General features: G+C 43.0%; 3 protein-coding genes across 3 annotated transcripts; all 3 read right to left on the reverse strand.

Moving 5' to 3' along the window:
* Positions 1–4,638: 4,638 nt before the first annotated feature.
* LOC110496164 lies at positions 4,639–8,282 on the reverse strand. The gene is made up of 13 exons (XM_036951042.1): positions 7,792–8,282; positions 7,390–7,529; positions 7,214–7,285; positions 7,039–7,122; positions 6,774–6,920; positions 6,604–6,684; positions 6,333–6,482; positions 6,171–6,220; positions 5,989–6,058; positions 5,627–5,725; positions 5,425–5,505; positions 5,225–5,329; positions 4,639–4,794 (listed from the first exon to the last, which is right to left on the reverse strand). The coding sequence occupies exons 1-13, from the start codon at positions 7,955–7,957 to the stop codon at positions 4,639–4,641; spliced, it is 1,401 nt and encodes a 466-aa protein (XP_036806937.1). The 5' UTR covers positions 7,958–8,282.
* Positions 8,283–18,534: 10,252 nt separating this feature from the next.
* Positions 18,535–20,594, reverse strand: LOC110496165. Its single transcript, XM_021571909.2, has 7 exons — positions 20,456–20,594; positions 20,185–20,334; positions 20,023–20,072; positions 19,832–19,901; positions 19,474–19,572; positions 19,271–19,351; positions 18,535–19,175 (listed from the first exon to the last, which is right to left on the reverse strand). Exons 2-7 carry the CDS (start codon positions 20,296–20,298, stop codon positions 19,059–19,061), a joined length of 531 nt encoding a protein of 176 aa, XP_021427584.2. The 5' UTR covers positions 20,299–20,334; positions 20,456–20,594; the 3' UTR covers positions 18,535–19,058.
* Positions 20,423–22,309, reverse strand: LOC118940976. Its single transcript, XM_036951043.1, has 6 exons — positions 21,644–22,309; positions 21,239–21,381; positions 21,063–21,134; positions 20,891–20,974; positions 20,626–20,772; positions 20,423–20,536 (listed from the first exon to the last, which is right to left on the reverse strand). The coding sequence occupies exons 1-6, from the start codon at positions 21,807–21,809 to the stop codon at positions 20,423–20,425; spliced, it is 726 nt and encodes a 241-aa protein (XP_036806938.1). The 5' UTR covers positions 21,810–22,309.
* Between the last annotated feature and the right edge of the window lie 1,434 nt (positions 22,310–23,743).

Here is a 23,743-nt window from a genome sequence, read left to right on the forward strand (position 1 = left end):
AAAGGCACAGCAACATCAAAACCTCATACCAACTGTAAAGTATGGTGGATGGAGCGTCGTGGATTGGTGTTGTTTTGCTGCTTCAGGGCCTGGACAGCTTGCTATCATCGCGGGAAAAATAAATTCCCAAGTTTATCAAAACATTTTGCAGGAGAATGTTAGGCTATCTGTCCGCCAATTGAAGCTCAACAGAAGATGGGTGATGCAACAGGACAACGACCCAAAACACAGAAGTAAATCAACAACAGAATGGCTTCAACAGAAGAAAAAACGCCTTCTGGAGTGGCCCAGTCAGAATCCTGACCTCAACCCGATTGAGATGCTGTGGCATGACCTCAAGAGAGCAGTTTACAGCAGACATCCCAAGAATATTGCTGAACTGAAATAGTTTTGTAAAGAGGAATGATCCAAAATTCCTCCTGACAGTTGTGCCGATCTGATCCACAACTACAGAAAATGTTTGGTTGAGGTTATTGCTGCCAAAGGAGGGTCAACCAGTTATTAAGTCCAAGGGTTCACATACTTTTCCCACCCTGCACTGTGAATGTTTACACAGTGTTTTCAATAAAGATATGAAAACGTATAATTGTGTGTTATTAGTTTAAGCAGACTTTGTTTGTCTATGTTGTGACCTAGATGAAGGTTAGATCACATTTTATGACCAATTTTTGCAGAAATCCAGGTATTTCCAAAGGGTTTGCATACTTTTTCTTGCCACTGTATACTGCATCTTACCCCAACTGTAGGTCCGTTGTGTGTGTCATCATTTTAAGCCTCAACATCAACCAGCTCTGGTGGCATTGGGGACTTGGGATGCTTGCTCTCAAAGTGCTGCTTGAATGTCTCCGTGTCCAGCATCTGCGTCTGTAAGGGTCAGGTAAGGAATGGAGGATATTAACAATCATTGGCTGAGACTGAATTTTCGGGTGACAAACAAACAAAGTAATAAGATGCATCAAACTACTACACATCACACAGGCCAGTACAATGGACTGCACTGAGAGAAACCTAAAGGTAGGCACGTGAAACGGTCAGGTTGCTGCACAGTCTATGGAGGCTCTAGTCTAGAGTGCCAGGCATTTGTTCAACTCTCTAAATGGTTAAATGACTCTGACGTTCAGGGGTGGTTGGAGAGACTGCTGGTGCTGGTGAGCTTCTGCCCCTGTTTTAGGTCGTCACACAAATATTCCTCCACCCATGTTCAGGGGTCTCAGTGTTATGTCCCTTGAAATATACACTGCTCAAAAAAATAAAGGGAACACTTAAACAACACAATGTAACTCCAAGTCAATCACACTTCTGTGAAATCAAACTGTCCACTTAGGAAGCAACACTGATTGACAATACATTTCACATGCTGTTGTGCAAATGGTATAGACAACAGGTGGAAATGATAGGCATTTAGCAAGACATCCCCAATAAAGGAGTGGTTCTACAGGTGGGGACCACAGACTACTTCTCAGTTCCTATGCTTCCTGGCTGATGTTTTGGTCACTTTTGAATGCTGGCGGTGCTTTCACTCTAGTGGTAGCATGAGACGGAGTCTACAACCCACACAAGTGGCTCAGGTAGTGCAGCTCATCCAGGATGCCACATCTCGCATTGATGTGCCAAGAAGGTTTGCTGTGTCTGTCAGCGTAGTGTCCAGAGCATTGAGGCGCTACCAGGAGACAGGCCAGTACATCTGGAGATGTGGAGGAGGCCGTAGGAGGGCAACAACCCAGCAGCAGGACCGCTACCTCCGCCTTTGTGCAAGGAGGAGCAGGAGGAGCACTGCCAGAGCCCTGCAAAATGACCTCCAGCAGGCCACAAATGTGCATGTGTCTGCTCAAATGGTCAGAAACAGACTCCATGAGGGTGGTATGAGGGCCCGACGTCCACAGGTGGGGGTTGTGCTTACAGCCCAACACCGTGCAGGACTTTTGGCATTTGCGAGAGAACACGAAGATTGGCAAATTCTTCACTGGCGCCCTGTGCTCTTCACAGATGAAAGCAGGTTGACACTGAGCACATGTGACAGTCTGGAGACGCCGTGGAGAACGTTCTGCTGCCTGCAACATCCTCCAGCATGACCCGTTTGGCGGTGGGTCAGTCATGGTGTGGGGTGGCATTTCTTTGGGGGGCCACACAGCCCTCCATGTGCTCACCAGAGGTAGCCTGACTGCCAATAGGTACCGAGATGAGATTCTCAGACCCCTTGTGAGACCATATGCTGGTGTGGTTGGCACTGGGTTCCTCCTAATGCAAGACAATGCTAGACCTCATGTGGCTGGAGTGTGTCAGCAGTTCCTGCAAGAGGAAGGCATTGATGCTATGGACTGGCCCGCCGTTTCCCAGACCTGAATCCAATTGAGCACATCTGGGACATCATGTCTCGCTCCATCCACCAACGCCACGTTGCACCACAGACTGTCCAGGAGTTGATGAAATGCCCAGGAAATGGCACAGAAAATTTGGGTCGGTCTCTCCATAAAAGTCAATGGCCGCACACCAATACATGGATTTGATAGTCAATCTATTACTTAAATAGCAGTCAACTGTTGTCACTGTTGTTATTCTATAGAGGGTCGTGATTAATTTAGGTTAACTAACCAAAAAAGTGGTCTGGTCCCTTTTCCATGATGGAAGCCTCCCGAAATCAACATCCAACATTCCAAATTGTTGATATAAGCCTTCAAGTACTCATCTAACCAACTTCTTCAGGGCCAGCCAGGCCCCCTGTTGCCCCCCACGCCGACCTGAAACCCAACCCCATAAGAAGAAGCCCAAATACGACCTGCCCTTGCTCAGTTTCCATACAAGGTCAGGGGACAACACTGGTTTTTCGTCTTCTAGTTAAACTTGTTTTATGCACAGTTTAAAGGGATAGCTCATCCCAATTACAAAATTACAAAATTACTTAAATTGCGTTTACATTTAATTTGAAATCCAATGCATCAGTCTTTCCTGGTTCATAACATACTTTTTGGTCCCTTTCAGTTCACAGCCATATCAACAGTGGGCATCAGGCTTGTAAGAGACATGAATTATATGTGAGATTCAGTGAACAAGGCTGGAAGGTGAGATTCTATCTCTCTTAACTACTCATTGTACTGAATAGATCATCAGGAGCTAACATTGTACCACCTTATTTGCTGTAACACAGTATTTTTAGGGAAGCAAGGCATGTGTAGGATGTGGATTGTAGAGTATGTTCTTTGCATTCTTTATCATGTATTTCTCATAGAAAGTGTCAGGAAGGTGTATTGGAGGCGAAGTGCAGGAGAGCAGATTATAATGAACAGGCGCACTTTATTATAGTTCCAAAAAATGAGAGCACTACATGAAACAAACGCGCTCAAAAAACAGAACATAAAAGTAGAGCATGAAAACAATTACACACACAAAACACATGATGGAAATCAGAGGGTTAAATACAAGTAGCTTAATTGGGGAAATGAAAACCAGGTCTGTATGGAAACAAGACAAAACAAGTGTATATACGAATAATGGAACGGCGATGGCTAGAAAGCCGGTGACGTCGATCGCTGAACGCCGCCCGAACAAGGAGAGGGGCTGACAGAGTCTATTCTCGTCATTTATCTAAGAAATCGAATGACAAGATATGGTATTTCTCTCCGTTTTAACTGAGTATCGGCTCCTACGGGTTACTCTGCCTTCTACTGTGATGGAGAATGCCTCTACCCTCTGTGTTCCTGCATGAACACCACCACCCACACTATGATCCAACTAGTGGTCAGTATGCACTACTACACCCTCTCTCACATGAATGTTAACATTACTGGTTTCAGTGGGAAAGATGGTAAATGGTTCAGACATTAATGACATATAAAAAAACTAAGATACCCAAGTTACCTCAGTCTATAATGGCAGACTGTTAATGTAGAGTAGGGATAGTGAGAAGTAACTTTCAAGACTGAAGCAATTATCCCCTCTAGTGGTATACTTTATACTGTACCAGGTTACTACACACACTGATAATACAAAACATTGAGGACACCTGCTCTTTCCATGACATAGACTGACCAAGTGAAAGCTATGATCCCTTATTGATGTCACTTGTTCAATCCGCTTCAATCAATGTAGATGAAGGGGAATTAAAGAAAGATTTTAAAACCTTGAGAGAATTGAGACATGGATTGTGTGTGTCATTCAGAGGGTGAATCGGCAAGACAAAAGATTTAACTGTCTTTGAACGGGGTATGGTAGTAGGTGCCAGGCGCACCGGGTAAAGTGTGTCAAGAACTGCAACACTGCTGTTTTTTTCATGCTCAACAGTTTCCCCATGTGTCTCAAGAATGGTCCACCACCCAAAGGACGTCCAGCCAACTTGACACAACATGGGCCAGCATCCTTGTGGAACGCTTAGGGCAGCTTGTAGAGTCCATGCCCCGACGAATTGAGGCTGTTCTCAGGGGAAAAGGGTGTGCAACTCAATATTAGGAAATGTTCCTAATGTTTTGTGCACTCAGTGTATGTAGTCCTACATGTTTTTAAATAGTACACTATCACACACAGTACAAAACCATATAAAGTGTGGGCCTGTAGTATCTGTAAATCAACAAAACATTGTTTTTATTTCAATTTTCAAATAAAGCATCATTGTTCATGTAATAATCTAATATCAATATTAGAACTCTAGGAAAAGGTCATGAAATCAAATAAATGAAAAGACGGAAACCAAAATGTTTTTGAACTACAACTTATTTTATTTAAAAATGTAAAAATCAATGCGAAGTAATGTAGTGCATTGGTGTTTAGATCCCTGTTGGGTGGCAAAGTGTCACAAGAATCCTGTGGAGAGAGAAAACAAGAGAATACATTAAATTAATGGGTGTTAAAAACTAATCAGGGTTCAACAAAGCACTTAGTCCTCAATTCCTTCAAAGGAGAGAGAGAAGGAGAAAGGAGTATGGTCCCTGCAGTAGGACTACATGCTGGCCATGAGGTTCTCCAAGTGGTACTCCAGGAGGCTGGAGAGCTCAGTGACCAGAGACTCTGGGTTAAAGTACCAGGCCAGCTGCTGACCAAACATGTCATCTAGCAGAGCCATCAGCCCGCCCTGAAGAGAACACCACACAACACACAGAAAATGGCTCTGAGTTACTAGCTTATCAAGAGGAGAGAGACAATCAGAAATACTCCTCCTAAAATGGCATTGAAACCCTGTAAACCATGAATAAGGAAGTACACTAAGAATAATGGAAGTAACCTAGACTCTTACACTGAGCTGCAGCAGGTATCTGTCAGCCTCTGGCTCCATGTTGGCAGCAGTGGGCAGGAAGGAGTACAGGAGAGCGTACAGACGCTCCACGAACCCACCAGGGTGCTAAAGGAAACAAAGGAGGAGAAAAGAGGAGAGGAATTTAAGTGAAACTGCTAATAGACAGATATCAAAACATGTACCAGTGAGATGCTACTTACCACCATCAGGGACTTCTGAGCTGTCATCATCCCAAACAGCACCAGCTCAAAGAGGACATCTATCATGTTCATATGATGGATCTAGGACAAGAAAACATGTTTGGAGAAAATAGGAATGATTTCATTTGATCAGCTACTGTGATGTATACAATACATGCATGTGGAAGAACTCAGTGAGACTTGAAAGAGTTCATGAACTCACCTTTGCCTCAGCCAGCTCCCTCTCAATGTCATTCCGCTTGGAGGGGTCACTCAGGTAGTCCACAAATTCATTATAGGTACTTATGAACTTGGCCTCGTCCTATGACAGACAAAGAAAATAGCATCTTTTAGTGAACAGAACACATTTCCCCTCAGGGACGCTCTCTTTCCCTTGAAAGAGAATGAGTTACCATGTGGTTGGCCTGAACCAGTGCGCCCAGGAGGACCTTTCCCGCCACAAACAGATGGTTCCTGCTCAGGGTGGAACCAAGCAGGGTCTAGGGAAGAGTTAGGGTGAGACATCTTCCTCTAGGAGACAGAACAAGAAGTCACAGAGAGAAAAAGAAAAGTGGGTCCACTCACAGTGAAGGCCTGGCGCAGGGAGACGAGCCTCAGGGCGATGTCCTCCACTCTCTTGGTGGTAAGGTAGAGGCTGTGGAAGGGAGGGAATGGAGCATGTCAACCATTAGAGTCAATGGGGGATAACAGCATTATGACCACTATCCTTCTGCATCTGACAGGCCCAGACATTTAGAGGAACTCACTTTAGCAGAGGAACCTCCCTCTCCTCAGGCAGCAGATCCTCCTCCCAGCCCTACGACAACAAAACAAGCATTCAAAATCAGTGACCAATGACATGACAAACAATCGGTCAATGGAAGGATCTTAATGCTCCTAGTCAATAGTATGTGTGTGTAACGTCTGACCTCATGGCAGTTGTGGCCCTCAGGCTCTGGGTCAGTGAACTGCTGAGTGGTGGGCGTAGAGAAGGAGGCAGCCTCCAACCACGCTGAAGAGGAGAGAAGCTCGTCCAGCCCCATGTGGAGAGTGGTGTACACCACTGAGACATCAGTCTGCTACTCAAAACACACACAACACACCTGTTTACTACACACACGTTATTAGAAAACACACCAAATCTAATGAAAAAATGCCCAGTAATGTCTAGTCTATATACAAAGGAAATTGTTTATTTACCTGGTAGCAGCCAAGCGTCACGTCCACAGACGTCTCGTGGCGGAGGTGAGACGCATAGTGGGTCACCCTGCCAGCCACACGCTAACAGAGAGAGAATACATGTTAAGGCCAAATGGAATAAGTGAAGAAAAGCCTAATCTAATACTATTTCAGTAGTATTTCCGTCTTACCTGGATCCAAGTGATGGACTGCACTTTGGTGGCACAGTAGGGGATGCCCTCTGGACAAAGCCTGGCTGTCTCCTTGGAGATGGCCCACACCAGTTGAGTCTCCAGGCCTCTCACCCTACTCACGTGGTGCATCCTCACCACCACCTGCTGTTGAGATAAACAACAAGACAACGTCAACAAAACCACTTCAGCAATTGCTGTGACACACTTCCATCAAGATCAAATGACTGACAATGTAGGATTGGGAAGTTACAAAGACATAAACCTGGGATCCCCCACGCATGTAGGTGATGATGGGGCTGATGAACTGGAAAGTTCTCCAAGCTATAACCACCGGACCGGCATTGTTCTGCACATTACAATACATTCATGTTGGAAACAGTAAACATTGTAACAGTGATGTGACTGTGTGTGTGTGTGTGTGGGGGGGGGTCTCTTACCCTGATCACAACAGGCCCACAGTACAGGGGGCTGAACCTAATCAGAATCAACTGCCAATTGCCAGTGTCCTCCTAAAGCAGAAAGCAGACAAGATAAGTGTTTAATGTCAGAGACACAACTTGAATATCTGGGATATTTTTCAAACATAAAACCCCAAACTTTCTGAAAATTGTACCTCAAAGATAGTCTGCACATCTGGCACATCCTCAAGGATGATAGCAGCATTCTGGACATCAAGGAGGACTGGCAGCTGTGGAATATCTGGCACATCATCCAATGGCACATCCAACTGGACCTCATCCAGGACAGTTGTTTCTAAAATTAGGAACATTGGAATATAAAATAAACAATTGTTAGGACACAACGTAGCAAGATTGCTAATACTAGCTAGCTAGGTAGCAAAAGTCGATCGCTGTGCAACAGTTACTAAAGTGAATGTTAGCTAGCAAGCTAGCTAGCTACAACATCTCTGGCACAAGCATTTTTGCCAAGTCTGAATTATAGAAATACACAACATTTCGCAAATTATAATGACATTGTTAAATGAAGTAAAAACAGAGTTTTAAACTCCACATACCCTCTTCGAAGTCGCTGTCACTGTCCATCTGTCGACGATCACGAACCCTGCAAAACAGAAAAAGACAAGAAAAACGAGCCACAAATGAATTTGAACAACCTGTCGACGCAGTAGGCCGCAGACGTCCACGCACTCTCTCCGTCAGTCTTGAAAAGCACCCAGGCATTTTCCAGTTGATTGTTCAGGTCTGAAAAATCAATCCAGTTTGTTGTCAGCAGCAAACAGAAGTTGTTGTCTTCGCACAGAAAACGTTCCATAGAACGTCGGTTGGATGTATCTTGGCAACACACGTTCGAAAATGATTGTTTACAAAATGGACTACTGTGTTGCCATAGAAATGAGTTTGGAATTCTATGATTCCTTTTAGAATCCGTTAAAATTGCTTGTCAACATTCTATTGACGTTGAAGTGCTCCTTCGTAGTTCAGTTGATAGAGCATGACGCTTGCAACGCCAGGGTAGTGGGTTCGATTCCCGTCACCACCCATACATAAACGACAACAGGTTTTATTGTAATTCGCTTTGGATAAAAGCGTCTGATGAATGACATATATATTATTTTTATATAGTCACTTATACAATGTAGAGAGAAAAATTGTCAATTCAAGAGGGCGCTACGAAATTCATGTCCAAACGTCGTTTTTTTTGCCTGATGTCATTACAAATGACATAGAATTAATCATTAGCTTGTTCTCTACAATATTATAACATTCATATACTTGTACTTGACAGTGTTGATGAAATAATAACGATAATTTGCTGTGACCATTGCTAGTTTAGACTACACAGAACTTGGTTGTATGTGTTTCATATTTGGTGTTGTGGGGTTAAATTCTGAGTAAATCGTCGGTAACTTTTCAACCATATATGGTAGAGACATTTAGACTATTGTTTTCTGATATAATGTTCTATTGATTGGGCATATTTGTAAACATTGAATGAATTAATAATTGTATGGGTGTACACCCTATATATTTGGGGCTATTTTGACACCAGATGCTTTCCTATATCGTTGGTATAATATAAAATACAAATAACAAAATATAGTGTTTTATAAAGTCACTAGCTAGGTTGGAAGAATGAGACAAACAAGGTTATTTTTTTGTGTGTTGTTTAACCCCTGAAAGTATAGTATTTGCGACAGTGGGCAATAAAGTATTTTGGAGGACTTATTGACCAAATTCAGACACAGCCCACGGAAAAAAATCACGGAAGGCTCTACACTACCGGTCAAAAGTTTTAGAACACCTACTCATTCAAGGGGTTTTCTTTATTTTTACTATTTTCTACATTGAAGAAAAATATTGAAGACATCTAAACGATGAAATAACACATATGGAATCATGTAGTAACCAAAAAAGTGTCAAACAAATCCAAATATATTTTAGATTCTTCAAAGTAGCCACCCTATGCCTCGATGACAGCTTTGCACACGCTTGGCATTCTCTCAACCAGCTTCATGAGAAGGTCACCTGGAATGCATTTCAATTAACAGGTGTGCCTTCTTAAAAGTGGATTTTTTTTCTCCATTTTAATGCGTTTGACCCAATCAATTGTGTTGTGACAAGGTAGGGGGAGTATACAGAAGATATCCGTATTTGGCAAAATACCAAGTCCATATTATGGCAAGAACAGCTCAAATAAGCAAAGAGAAACAACAGTAAATCATTACTTTATGACATGAAGGTCAGTCAATACGGAATATGGTTCCAGCGTGGTATGGTTCCATCCTCTTTTATTTGAAGTGAAACACACAGAAAACGGGAAGCTAATGTAGTGCTCGCAGGCAACTAGACATAGACAAGATCCCACAACCACAGTGGGGAAAAGGCTGCCTAAATATGATCAGAGACAAAGCTAAACAGCTGCCTCTGATTGGGAACCATACCAGGCCAACATAGAAATACAAAAACTACAGTACCCACCCTAGTCACACCCTGACCTAACCAAAATAGAGAATAGAAAGGCTCTCTAAGGTCAGAGCATGACAATAAGTTCATTAGAGTTACCAGCCTCAGATATTGCTGCCCAAATAAATGCCACAGAGTTCAAGTAACTGACACATCTCAACATCAACTGTTCAGAGGAGACTGTGTGAATCAGGCCTTTATGGTTGAATGGCTGCAAAGAAACCACTATTAAATGATTAAACTATTAAATTAGACTTAATTGGGCCAAGAAACACAATACATTTGTCCTTTGGTCTGGAGTCCAAATGTGAGATTTTTGGTACCAACTGCCATGTCTTTGTGAGATGCAGTGTGGGTGAACAGATGATCTCTGCATGTGTATTTCCTGCCATAAAGCATGGAGGAGGAGGTGTTATGGTGTGGAGGTGCTTTGCTGTTGACACTGTCTGTGATTGATTTAGAATTCACACTTAACCAGCATGGCTACAACAGCATTCTGCAGCTATACGCCATCCCTTCTGGTTTGGGCTTAGTGGGACTATCATTCGTTTTTATAAATTATTATAAAAATAATAATAATAATTGTTTGTTACTTTTACACCTTTTTCGTGGTATCGAATTGGTAGTTACAGTCTTGTCTCATCGCTGCAACTCCCGTATGGACTGGGGAGAGGCGAAGGTTGAGAGCCGTGCGTCCTCCAAAACACAACCCAGCCAAGCCGCACTGCTTCTTGACACAATGCCTGCTTAACCCGGAGGCCAGACGCACCGATATGTGGGAGGAAACACCATACACCTGGCAACCCTGTCAGCGTGCATTGCGCCCGGCTCACCACAGGAGTCGCTAGAGCGCGATGGGACAAGAACATCCCTACCGACAAAACCCTCCCCTAACCCGGACGACGCTGGGCCAACTGTGTGCCGCCCCACAGGTCTCCCGGCTGCGACAGAGCCTGGACTCCAACCAGGATCTCTAACTGCACAGCTTGCCTTAGACCACTGTGCCACTCAGGAGAATTCATTTGTTTTTCTACAGGACAATGACCCAGCACACCTCCAGGCTGTTTAAGGGCTATTTTACCAAAAAGGAGAGTGACGGAGTGCTGCATCAGATGACCTGGCCTCCACAATCCCCCGACCTCAACCAAACAGATGTTTTGAGATGAGTAGGACCGCAGAGTAAAGGAATAACAGCCAACAAGTGCTCAGCATATGTGGGAACTCCTTCAAGACTGTTGGAAAAGCATTCCAGGTGAAGTTGGTTGAGAGAATGCCAAGAGTGTGCAAAGCTGTCATCAAGGCAAAGGGTGGCTAAAAGTGGCTTAAAGAATCTCAAATATATTACATGTTTTGATATGTTTCACACTTTTTGGGTTCCTATATGATTCCATATGTGTTATTTCATCATTTTGACATCTTCACTATTATTCAACAATGTAGAAAATAGTAAAAAATGAAGAAAAACCCTTGCATGAGTAGGTGTTCTAATAGCAATAAAGCACCCCTGGGGTTTGTGGTATCTGGCCCCTCCTTGGGCCTTATTGCTTAAATAACCCATATCTCTTTTATAACAGGATATTATCATTGACTATATGAAAGTGCATGTATGAATGAGTCTGATTTACCGTTTTCAATGGCAGGTTCACCTTCTGAAGCCGGATGAGGTTCCCAAAGCGTGCTGCGCACCCACCAAGCTCAGTCCCATCTCTGTACTCTTCTACGATGACAACAACAACGTGATCCTAAAGAAGCATCGCAACATGGTGGTCAAGACCTGTGGATGCCTGTGACACCAGTGGTAGCCCATCTATCTATTCTACATCATTTTAATCAACTTAATTGCCATTGTTCCAAAAGATGCCAACAGGGTAATATAACTTGCAACCAGCAGTTGATAGCAATAATCTGTCAATATGCTGATATATACTATGTATCTAATATATTGATTTAGAGTCAGAGTGGTATATGAACAACACCCATTGGACTTATAACCACTTCAATTTTGATTAACTAAACTATTCAAATCTACAGTAATTCAGATAATTACATCACCCCTTCATGTCACATATTCTGTGACCAATCAAAGCTGTAAAGTACTGTATCATAAGTGCAATCAATGCTAAAATCCTTGTTGAACCATACATTTTTTCTCATCTCTTTTAGATGTACTAAACATGGTTTGCAAAACGTACACATATTTTTCTTCTTCTTTAATCATACTTTTAACCAGTACAAATTAGTAACAATGGAAAATGATAACATGGGAAGAAATGTTTGGCCATTTTTGTATGTACAGAGGAACAAATACACAGTGATGTATGTCCTTGTCAACAGATATCTGGAGGACTGTATACCGCTATATTTGTAATAAAATAAACTATACTGAACAAAAAAACGCAACATGTAAAAGGTTGGTCCCATGTTTCATGAGTTGAAATTAAAGATCCCGGAAATGTTCTATACGCCTCAAAAGTTTTTTAGTGAGCATTTCTCCATCCACATTGAAAGGTGCACCATATCAAGAAGCTGATTAAACAGCATGATCATTACACAGGTGCACCTTTTGCTGGGGACAAAAGGCCACTAAAATGTGCAGTTTTGTCACAACACAATGCCACAGATGTCTGAAGTTCTGAGGGATTGTGCAATTGATATGCGGACTGCTGGAATGTCCACAAGAGCTGATGCAAGAGAATTGAATGTTGATTTCTCTACCATAAGTCGCCTCCAGCGTCATTTTAGAGAATTTGGCAGTACATCCAACCGCCAATTTTCCTGTCCTGCTAGCCATTCAAAATGTAACGATTACTTTTGGGTGTCAGGGAAAATGTATGGCGTAAAAATAACATTATTTTCCTTAGAAATGTAGTGAAGTTAAAGTAAAAATTGTCAAAACTATAAATAGAAAAGTACAGATACCCCCAAAAACAACTTAAGTAGTACTTTAAAGTATTTTTACTTAAGTACTTTACACCACTGGAGGTGCTTCAATAGAGTCTGACGTTCAGGGGTGGTTGGACATATAAGATGGGGTGCTGGTGAGCTTCTGCCCCCATTGTAGGTCGTCACACAAATATTCCCCCACCCATGTCCAGGGGTCTCAGTGTTATGTCCCTTGACGCCATTATACCAGTCGCAGTGTTCAAATCGTGTATCTGTGAATCACAACATGAAAGACGATGAGTGACAACATTTCCACATGTTGAGCAATACAACATATAACTGAAGCATACAGTAGTGCAAGAGTTTGCTGCTGACATCTCTACAATATGTAAAACACTAAACAACAATGGTGTTCATGGGAGGACACCACGGAAGAAGCCACTGCTGTCCAAAAAAAACTTTGCTGCACGTCTGAAGTTTGCAAAAGTGCACCTACATGTTCCAAAATATTCTGAAGACAGATGAAACTACAGTTAGGTTGTTTGGAAGAACACACACCATGTGTGGAGAAAAAAAAAGGCACAGCAACATCAAAACCTCATACCAACTGTAAAGTATGGTGGATGGAGCGTCGTGGATTGGTGTTGTTTTGCTGCTTCAGGGCCTGGACAGCTTGCTATCATCGAGGGGAAAAATAAATTCCCAAGTTTATCAAAACATTTTGCAGGAGAATGTTAGGCTATCTGTCCGCCAATTGAAGCTCAACAGAAGATGGGTGATGCAACAAGACAACGACCCAAAACACAGAAGTAAATCAACAACAGAATGGCTTCAACAGAAGAAAAAACGCCTTCTGGAGTGGCCCAGTCAGAATCCTGACCTCAACCCGATTGAGATGCTGTGGCATGATCTCAAGAGAGCAGTTTACAGCAGACATCCCAAGAATATTGCTGAACTGAAATAGTTTTGTAAAGAGGAATGATCCAAAATTCCTCCTGACAGTTGTGCCGATCTGATCCACAACTACAGAAAATGTTTGGTTGAGGTTATTGCTGCCAAAGGAGGGTCAACCAGTTAAGTCCAAGGGTTCACATACTTTTCCCACCCTGCACTGTGAATGTTTACACAGTGTTTTCAATAAAGATATGAAAACGTATAATTGTGTGTTATTAGTTTAAGCAGACTTTGTTTGTCTATGTTGTGACCTAGGTGAAGGTTAGATCACATTTTATGATCAATTTTTGCAGAAATCCAGGTATTTCCAAAGGGTTTGCATACTTTTTCTTGCCACTGTATACTGCATCTTACCCCAACTGTAGGTCCGTTGTGTGTGTCATCATTTTAAGCCTCAACATCAACCAGCTCTGGTGGCATTGGGGACTTGGGATGCTTGCTCTCAAAGTGCTGTTTGAATGTCTTCGGATCCGGCATCTGCGTCTGTAAGGGTCAGGTAAGGAATGGAGGATATTAACAATCATTGGCTGAGACTGAATTTTCGGGTGACAAACAAACAAAGTAATAAGATGCATCAAACTACTACACATCACACAGGCCAGTACAATGGCCTGCACTGAGAGAAACCTAAAGGTAGGCACGTGAAACGTTCAGGTTGCTGCACAGACTATGGAGGCTCAAGTCTAGAGTGCCAAGCATTTGTTCAACTCTCTAAATGGTTAAATGACTCTGACGTTCAGGGTTGGTTGGAGAGACTGCTGGTGCCAGTCTGCCCCTGTTTTAGGTTGTCACACAAATTGTCACACAAATATTCCTCCACCCATGTTCAGGGGTCTCAGTGTTATGTCCCTTGAAATATACACTGCTCAAAAAAATAAAGGGAACACTTAAACAACACAATGTAACTCCAGGTCAATCACACTTCTGTGAAATCAAACTGTCCACCTAGGAAGCAACACTGATTGACAATAAATGTCACATGCTGTTGTGCAAATGGAATAGACAACAGGTGGAAATTATAGGCATTTAGCAAGACACCCCCAATAAAGGAGTGGTTCTACAGGTGGGGACCACAGACCACTTCTCAGTTCCTATGCTTCCTGGCTGATGTTTTGGTCACTTTTGAATGCTGGCGGTGCTTTCACTCTAGTGGTAGCATGAGATGGAGTCTACAACCCACACAAGTGGCTCAGGTAGTGCAGCTCATCCAGGATGGCACATCAATGCGAGATGTGGCAAGAAGGTTTGCTGTGTCTGTCAGCGTAGTGTCCAGAGCATTGAGGCACTACCAGGAGACAGGCCAGTACATCCGGAGATGTGGAGGAGGCCGTAGGAGGGCAACAACCCAGCAGCAGGACCGCTACCTCCGCCTTTGTGCAAGGAGGAGCAGGAGGAGCACTGCCAGAGCCCTGCAAAATGACCTCCAGCAGGCCACAAATGTGCATGTGTCTGCTCAAATGGTCAGAAAGAGACTCCATGAGGGTGGTATGAGGGCCCGACGTCCACAGGTGGGGGTTGTGCTTACAGCCCAACACCGTGCAGGACGTTTGGCATTTGCGAGAGAACACGAAGATTGGCAAATTCGTCACTGGCGCCCTGTGCTCTTCACAGATGAAAGCAGGTTGACACTGAGCACATGTGACAGACGTGACAGTCTGGAGACGCCGTGGAGAACGTTCTGCTGCCTGCAACATCCTCCAGCATGACCCATTTGGCGGTGGGTCAGTCATGGTGTGGGGTGGCATTTCTTTGGGGGGCCACACAGCCCTCCATGTGCTCACCAGAGGTAGCCTGACTGCCAATAGGTACCGAGATGAGATCCTCAGACCCCTTGTAAGACCATATGCTGGTGTGGTTGGCCCTGGGTTCCTCCTAATGCAAGACAATGCTAGACCTCATGTGGCTGGAGTGTGTCAGCAGTTCCTGCAAGAGGAAGGCATTGATGCTATGGCCCGCCCGTTCCCCAGACCTGAATCCAATTGAGCACATCTGGGACATCATGTCTCGCTCCATCCACCAATGCCACGTTGCACCACAGACTGTCCAGGAGTTGGCGGATGCTTTAGTCCAGGTCTGGGAGGAGATCCCTCAGTAGACCATCAGGAGCATGCCCAGGCGTTGTAGGGAGGTCATACAGGCGCGTGGAGGCCACACACACTACTGAGCCTCATTTTGACTTGTTTTAAGGACATTACATCAAAGTTGGATCAGCCTGTAGTGTGGTTTTCCACTTTAATTTTGAGTGTGACTCCAAATCCAGACCTCCATGGGTTGATAAATTTGATTTCCATTGATAATTTGTGTGTGATTTTGTTGTCAGCGCATTCAACTATGTACAGAAAAAAGTATTCAATAAGAATATTTCATTCATTCAGATCTAGGATGTGTTATTTTTTTGAGCAGTGTATGTACTTTTGGTAATACTTTGTGAGTAAGCAACAAATACAATCATCTTAAATTGCCATGTTGAATTTTTTTGCCATAGTAAATTGCGCACATTTCCCTAATGCTGACAGTTTGTGTTACTACCTTACACAAGCCTGCATTTTCACCCTATAAAACTTGGAATTACACAAAATGTTAACCTCAGATTGGTGATGTTAGTCTAAAAGTTTATAGACTTCACGATGACATAAGATTGATTGTTTTAAACAGATCAGTCAGTATCTTAGGTTTTGTACCATTGATTTTTCCAAGCGCTGGGATGCGCAGAAGTTAGAATGCAGAGTTAATGAAATGCCCAGGAACTGGCACAGAAAATTTGGGTCGGTCTCTCCATAAAAGTCAATGGCCGCACACCAATACATGGATTTGATAGTCAATCTATTACTTAAATAGCAGTCAACTGTTGTCACTGTTGTTATTCTATAGAGGGTCGTGATTCGTTTAGGTTAACTAACCAAAAAAGTGGTCTGGTCTTTTTTCCATGATGGAAGCCTCCCGAAATCAACATCCAACATTCCAAATTGTAGATATAAGCCTTCAAGTACTCATCTAACCAACTTCTTCAGGGCCAGCCAGGCCCCCTGTTGCCCCCCACGCGCCCTGAAACCCAACCCCATAAGAAGAAGCCCAAATACGACCTGCCCTTGCCCAGTTTCCATACAAGGTCAGGGGACAACACTGGTTTTTCGTCTTCTAGTTAAACTTGTTTTATGCACAGTTTAAAGGGATAGCTCATCCCAATTACAAAATTACTTAAATTGCATTTACATTTAATTTGAAATCCAATGCATCCAAAGTGTACATTAGTCTTTCCTGGTTCATAACATACTTTTTGGTCCCTTTCAGTTCACAGCCATATCAACAGTGGGCGTCAGGCTTGTAAGAGACATGAATTATATGTGAGATTCAGTGAACAAGGCTGGAAAGTGAGATTCTATCTCTCTTAACTACTCATTGTACTGAATAGATAATCAGGAGCTAACATTGTACCACCTTATTTGCTGTAACACAGTATTTTTAGGGAAGCAAGGCATGTGTAGGATGTGCATTGTAGAGTATGTTCTTTGCATTCTTTATCATGTATTTCTCATAGAAAGTGTCAGGAAGGTGTATTGGAGGCGAAGTGCAGGAGAGCAGATTATAATGAACAGGCGCACTTTATTATAGTTCCAAAAAATGAGAGCGCTACATGAAACAAACGCGCTCAAAAAACAGAACATAAAAGTAGAGCATGAAAACAATTACACACACACAACACATGATGGAAATCAGAGGGTTAAATACAAGTAGCTTAATTGGGGAAATGAAAACCAGGTCTGTATGGAAACAAGACAAAACAAGTGTATATACGAATAATGGAACGGCGATGGCTAGAAAGCCGGTGACGTCGATCGCTGAACGCCGCCCGAACAAGGAGAGGGGCTGACAGTCTATTCTCGTCATTTATCTAAGAAATCGAATGACAAGATATGGTATTTCTCTCCGTTTTAACTGAGTATCGGCTCCTACGGGTTACTCTGCCTTCTACTGTGATGGAGAATGCCTCTACCCTCTGTGTTCCTGCATGAACACCACCACCCACACTATGATCCAACTAGTGGTCAGTATGCACTACTACACCCTCTCTCACATGAATGTTAACATTACTGGTTTCAGTGGGAAAGATGGTAAATGGTTCAGACATTAATGACATATAAAAAACTAAGATACCCAAGTTACCTCAGTCTATAATGGCAGACTGTTAATGTAGAGTAGGGATAGTGAGAAGTAACTTTCAAGACTGAAGCAATTATCCCCTCTAGTGGTATACTTTATACTGTACCAGGTTACTACACACACTGATAATACAAAACATTGAGGACACCTGCTCTTTCCATGACATAGACTGACCAAGTGAAAGCTATGATCCCTTATTGATGTCACTTGTTCAATCCGCTTCAATCAGTGTAGACGAAGGGGAGTTAAAGAAAGATTTTAAAACCTTGAGAGAATTGAGACATGGATTGTGTGTGTCATTCAGAGGGTGAATCGGCAAGACAAAAGATTTAACTGTCTTTGAACGGGGTATGGTAGTAGGTGCCAGGCGCACCGGGTAAAGTGTGTCAAGAACTGCAACACTGCTGTGTTTTTCATGCTCAACAGTTTCCCCATGTGTATCAAGAATGGTCCACCACCCAAAGGACGTCCAGCCAACTTGACACAACATGGGCCAGCATCCTTGTGGAACGCTTAGGGCAGCTTGTAGAGTCCATGCCCCGACGAATTGAGGCTGTTCTCAGGGAAAAAGGGTGTGCAACTCAATATTAGGAAATGTTCCTAATGTTTTGTGCACTCAGTGTATGTAGTCCTACATGTTTTTAAATAGTACACTATCACACACAGTACAAAACCATATAAAGTGTGGGCCTGTAGTATCTGTAAATCAACAAAAACATTGTTTTTATTTCCATTTTCAAATAAAGCATCATTGTTCATGTAATAATCTAATATCAATATTAGAACTCTAGGAAAAGGTCATGAAATCAAATAAATGAAAAGACGGAAACCAAAATGTTTTTGAACTACAACTTATTTTATTTAAAAATGTAAAAATCAGTGCAAAGTAATGTAGTGCATTGGTGTCTCGATCCCTGTTGGGTGGCAAAGTGTCACAAGAATCCTGTGGGGAGAGAAAACAAGAGAATACATTAAATTAATGGGTGTTAAAAACTAATCAGGGTTCAACAAAGCACTTAGTCCTCAATTCCTTCAAAAGAGAGAGAGAAGGAGAAAGGAGTATGGTCCCTGCAGTAGGACTACATGCTGGCCATGAGGTTCTCCAAGTGGTACTCCAGGAGGCTGGAGAGCTCAGTGACCAGAGACTCTGGGTTAAAGTACCAGGCCAGCTGCTGGCCAAACATGTCATCTAGCAGAGCCATCAGCCCGCCCTGAAGAGAACACCACACAACACACAGAAAATGGCTCTGAGTTACTAGCTTATCAAGAGGAGAGAGACAATCAGAAATACTCCCCCTAAAATGGCATTGAAACCCTGTAAACCATGAATAAGGAAGTACACTAAGAATATGGAAGTAAACTAGACTCTTACACTGAGCTGCAGCAGGTATCTGTCAGCCTCTGGCTCCATGTTGGCAGCAGTGGGCAGGAAGGAGTACAGGAGAGCGTACAGACGCTCCACGAACCCACCAGGGTGCTAAAGGAAACAAAGGAGGAGAAAAGAGGAGAGGAATTTAAGTGAAACTGCTAATAGACAGATATCAAAACATGTACCAGTGAGATGCTACTTACCACCATCAGGGACTTCTGAGCTGTCATCATCCCAAACAGCACCAGCTCAAAGAGGACATCTATCATGTTCATATGATGGATCTAGGACAAGAAAACATGTTTGGAGAAAATAGGAATGATTTCATATAGATCAGCTACTGTGATGTATAAAATACATGCATGTGGAAGAACTTAGTGAGACTTGAAAGTGTTCATGAACTCACCTTTGCCTCAGGCAGCTCCCTCTCAATGTCATTCCGCTTGGAGGGGTCACTCAGGTAGTCCACAAAGTCGTTATAGGTAGTTATGAACTTGGCCTCGTCCTATGACAAAGAAAAGAGCATATTTTAGTGAACAGAACACATTTCCCCTCAGGGACGCTCTCTTTCCCTTGAAAGAGAATGAGTTACCATGTGGTTGGCCTGAACCAGTGCGCCCAGGAGGACCTTTCCCGCCACAAACAGATGGTTCCTGCTCAGGGTGGAACCAAGCAGGGTCTAGGGAAGAGTTAGGGTGAGACATCTTCCTCTAGGAGACAGAACAAGAAGTCACAGAGAGAAAAAGAAAAGTGGGTCCACTCACAGTGAAGGCCTGGCGCAGGGAGACGAGCCTCAGGGCGATGTCCTCCACTCTCTTGGTGGTAAGGTAGAGGCTGTGGAAGGGAGGGAATGGAGCATGTCAACCATTAGAGTCAATGGGGGATAACAGCATTATGACCACTATCCTTCTGCATCTGACAGGCCCAGACTACACAGACATTTAGAGGAACTCACTGTAGCAGAGGAACCTCCCTCTCCTCAGGCAGCAGGTCCTCCTCCCAGCCCTACGACAACAAAACAAGCATTCAAAATCAGTGACCAATGACATAACAAACAATCGGTCAATGGAAGGATCTTAATGCTCCTAGTCAATAGTATGTGTGTGTAACGTCTGACCTCATAGCAGTTGTGGCCCTCAGGCTCTGGGTCAGTGAAGTGCTGAGTGGTGGGCGTAGAGAAGGAGGCAGCCTCCGACCACGCTGAAGAGGAGAGAAGCCCGTCCAGCCCCATGTGGAGAGTGGTGTACACCACTGAGACATCAGTCTGCTGCTCAAAACACACACAACACACCTGTTTACCGCACACACACTATTAGAAAACACAACAAATCTAATGTAAAAATGCCCAGTAATGTCTAGTCTATATACATAGGAAATATTTTATTTACCTGGTAGCAGCCAAGCGTCACGTCCACAGACGTCTCGTGGCAGAGGTGAGACGCATAGTGGGTCACCCTGCCAGCCACACGCTAACAGAGAGAGAATACATGTTAAGGCCAAATGGAATAAGTGAAGAAAAGCCTAATCTAATACTATTTCAGTAGTATTTCCGTCTTACCTGGATCCAAGTGATGGACTGCACTTTGGTGGCACAGTAGGGGATGCCCTCTGGGCAAAGCCTGGCTGTCTCCTTGGAGATGGCCCACACCAGTTGAGTCTCCAGGCCTCTCACCCTACTCACGTGGTGCATCCTCACCACCACCTGCTGTTGAGATAAACAACAAGACAACATCAACAAAACCACTTCAGCAATTGCTGTGACACATTTCCATCAAGATCAAATGACTGACAATGTAGGATTGGGAAGTTACAAAGACATAAACCTGGGATCCCCCACGCATGTAGGTGATGATGGGGCTGATGAACTGGAAAGTTCTCCAAGCTATAACCACCGGACCGGCATTGTTCTGCACATTACAATACATTCATGTTGGAAACAGTAAACATTGTAACAGTGATGTGACTGTGTGTGTGTGTGTGGGGGGGGTCTCTTACCCTGATCACAACAGGCCCACAGTACAGGGGGCTGAACCTAATCAGAATCAACTGCCAATTGCCAGTGTCCTCCTAAAGCAGAAAGCAGACAAGATAAGTGTTTAATGTCAGAGACACAACTTGAATATCTGGGATATTTGTCAAACATAAAACCCAAAACTTTCTGAAAATTGTACCTCAAAGATAGTCTGCACATCTGGCACATCCTCAAGGATGATAGCAGCAGCATTCTGGACATCAAGGAGGACTGGCAGCTGTGGAATATCTGGCACATCATCCAATGGCACATCCAACTGGACCTCATCCAGGACAGTTGTTTCTAAAATTAGGAACATTGGAATATAAAATAAACAATTGTTAGGACAAAACGTAGCAAGATTGCTAATACTAGCTAGCTAGGTAGCAAAAGTCGATCGCTGTGCAACAGTTACTAAAGTGAATGTTAGCTAGCAAGCTAGCTAGCTACAACATCTCTGGCACAAGCATTTTTGCCAAGTCTGAATTATAGAAATACACAACATTTCGCAAATTATAATGACATTGTTAAATGAAGTAAAAACAGAGTTTTAAACTCCACATACCCTCTTCGAAGTCGCTGTCACTGTCCATCTGTCGACGATCACGAACCCTGCAAAACAGAAAAAGACAAGAAAAACGAGCCACAAATGAATTTGAACAACCTGTCGACGCAGTAGGCCGCAGACGTCCACGCACTCTCTCCGTCAGTCTTGAAAAGCACCCAGGCATTTTCCAGTTGATTGTTCAGGTCTGAAAAATCAATCCAGTTTGTTGTCAGCAGCAAACAGAAGTTGTTGTTTTCCCACAGAAAACGTTCCATAGAACGTCGGTTAGATGTATCTTGGCAACACACGTTCGAAAATGATTGTTTACAAAATGGACTACTGTGTTGCCATAGAAATGAGTTTGGAATTCTATGATTCCTTTTAGAATCCGTTAAAATTGCTTGTCAACATTCTATTGACGTTGAAGTGCTCCTTCGTAGTTCAGTTGAAAGAGCATGACGCTTGCAACGCCAGGGTAGTGGGTTCGATTCCTGTCACCACCCATACATAAACGACAGCAGGTTTTATTGTAACTAGCTTTGGATAAAAGCCTCTGATGAATGTTGAGAGAGAAATGGTCAATTCAAGAGGGAGCTACGAAATTCATGTCCAAACGTCCTTTTCTCTTCCTAATGTCATTAAAAATTACATAGAATTAATCATTAGCTTGTTCTCTACAATATTATAAATTAATATACTTGTACTTGACAGCGTTGATGAAAAAATAACGATAATTTGCTGTGACCATTGCTAGTTTAGACTGCACAGCACTTGGTTGTATGTGTTCCATATTTGGTGTTGTGGGGTTAAATTCTCAGAGTAAATCGTGGGTAACTTTTCAACCATATATGGTCGAGACATTGGGTTTAGACTTTTGTTTTCTGACAGAATGTTCTATATAGTGGGCATATTTGTAAACCTTGAATTAAATCATAATTTTATTGGCGTATGCACTATATTTTTTGCTATTTTGCCACCAGATGCTTTTCTATATCGTTGGTATAATATAAAATACAAATACCCAATATTATGTTTTATAATGTCACTAGCTAGGTTGGTAGAATGAGACAAACAAGGTGATTTTTTTTTATTGTGTTTTAACTCCTGAAAGCCTAGTCTTTACCACAGTGGGCTATAAAGTCTTATGGAGGACATATTGAACAAATTCAGACAAGGGGGACCACAGCCCACGGAAGAAAGCACTGAAGGATCTACACTACTGGTCAAACGTTTTAGAACACCTACTCATTCAAGGGGTTTTCATTATTTTTACTATTTTCTACATTGAAGAAAAATAGTTTAGACATCAAGACGATGAAATAACATATATGGAATCCCAATGGGCCTCCCTGTCGCGGCCGGCTGCGACAGAGCCTGGACTCGAACCAGGATCTCTAGCTGCACAGCTCCCACTGCGATGCAGTGCCTTAGACAACTGCGCCACTCAGGATAATTAATTTGTTTTTCAACAGGACAATGATCCAACACACTTCCAGGTTGTGTAAGGGTTATTTTACCAAGACGGGGAGTGACGGAGTGCTGCATCAGATGACCTGGCCTCCACAATCCCCCAACCTCAACCAAATTCAGATGTTTTGGGATGTCGGCCCGGAGAGTAAAGGAAAAGCAGCCAACAAGTGCTCAGCATATGTGGGAACTCCTTCAAGACTGTTGGAAAAGCATTCCAGGTGAAGCTAGTTGAGAGAATGCCAAGAGTGTGCAAAGCTGTCATCAAGGCAAAGGGTGGCTATTTGAAGAATCTCAAATATAAAATAAGTTTTGATATAACACTTTTTTGGTTACCACATGATTCTAGATGTGTTATTTCATAGTTTTGTAGTGTACAATGTATATAGTCAAAATACAGAAAAACCTAGAGCTTTGTGGTTCATGGCCAACATACCACTCTTCCCTAGGCCTTATTGCTTAAATAACCCATCTCTCTTTTATAACAGGATATTATCATTGACTATATGAAAGTGCATGTATGAATGAGTCTGATTTACCGTTTTCAATGGCAGGTTAACCTTCTGAAGCCAGATGAGGTTCCCAAAGCGTGCTGCGCACCCACCAAGCTCAGTCCCATCTCTGTACTCTTCTACGATAACAACAACGTGA

The sequence above is a fragment of the Oncorhynchus mykiss genome, chromosome 18, assembly GCF_013265735.2.
Source record: "Oncorhynchus mykiss isolate Arlee chromosome 18, USDA_OmykA_1.1, whole genome shotgun sequence".
In the NCBI taxonomy this organism is placed as follows: Eukaryota; Metazoa; Chordata; class Actinopteri; order Salmoniformes; family Salmonidae; genus Oncorhynchus; species Oncorhynchus mykiss.

Bases quoted from the DNA above. Each gene is read 5' to 3' on its own strand.
- LOC110496164 (XM_036951042.1), bottom strand. From the start codon at position 7,957: ATGCCTGGGTGCTTTTCAAGACTGACGGAGAGAGTGCGTGGACGTCTG. The intron at 6,483-6,603 runs GTAAATAAACAA...TGTTTTGAGTAG, and splicing joins TGACGCTTGGCTGCTACCAG to CAGACTGATGTCTCAGTGGT. The intron at 5,506-5,626 runs GTGAGTTCATGA...TTCTTGTCCTAG, and splicing joins GGGAGCTGGCTGAGGCAAAG to ATCCATCATATGAACATGAT.
- LOC118940976 (XM_036951043.1), bottom strand. From the start codon at position 21,809: ATGCCTGGGTGCTTTTCAAGACTGACGGAGAGAGTGCGTGGACGTCTG. The intron at 20,975-21,062 runs GTAAGAGACCCC...TGTAATGTGCAG, and splicing joins GTGGGCCTGTTGTGATCAGG to AACAATGCCGGTCCGGTGGT. The intron at 20,773-20,890 runs GTTTATGTCTTT...TTATCTCAACAG, and splicing joins ACATGCGTGGGGGATCCCAG to CAGGTGGTGGTGAGGATGCA.
- LOC110496165 (XM_021571909.2), bottom strand. From the start codon at position 20,298: ATGGGGCTGGACGGGCTTCTCTCCTCTTCAGCGTGGTCGGAGGCTGCC. The intron at 19,352-19,473 runs GTGAGTTCATGA...TTCTTGTCCTAG, and splicing joins GGGAGCTGCCTGAGGCAAAG to ATCCATCATATGAACATGAT. The intron at 19,176-19,270 runs GTAAGTAGCATC...TGTTTCCTTTAG, and splicing joins CTCAGAAGTCCCTGATGGTG to CACCCTGGTGGGTTCGTGGA.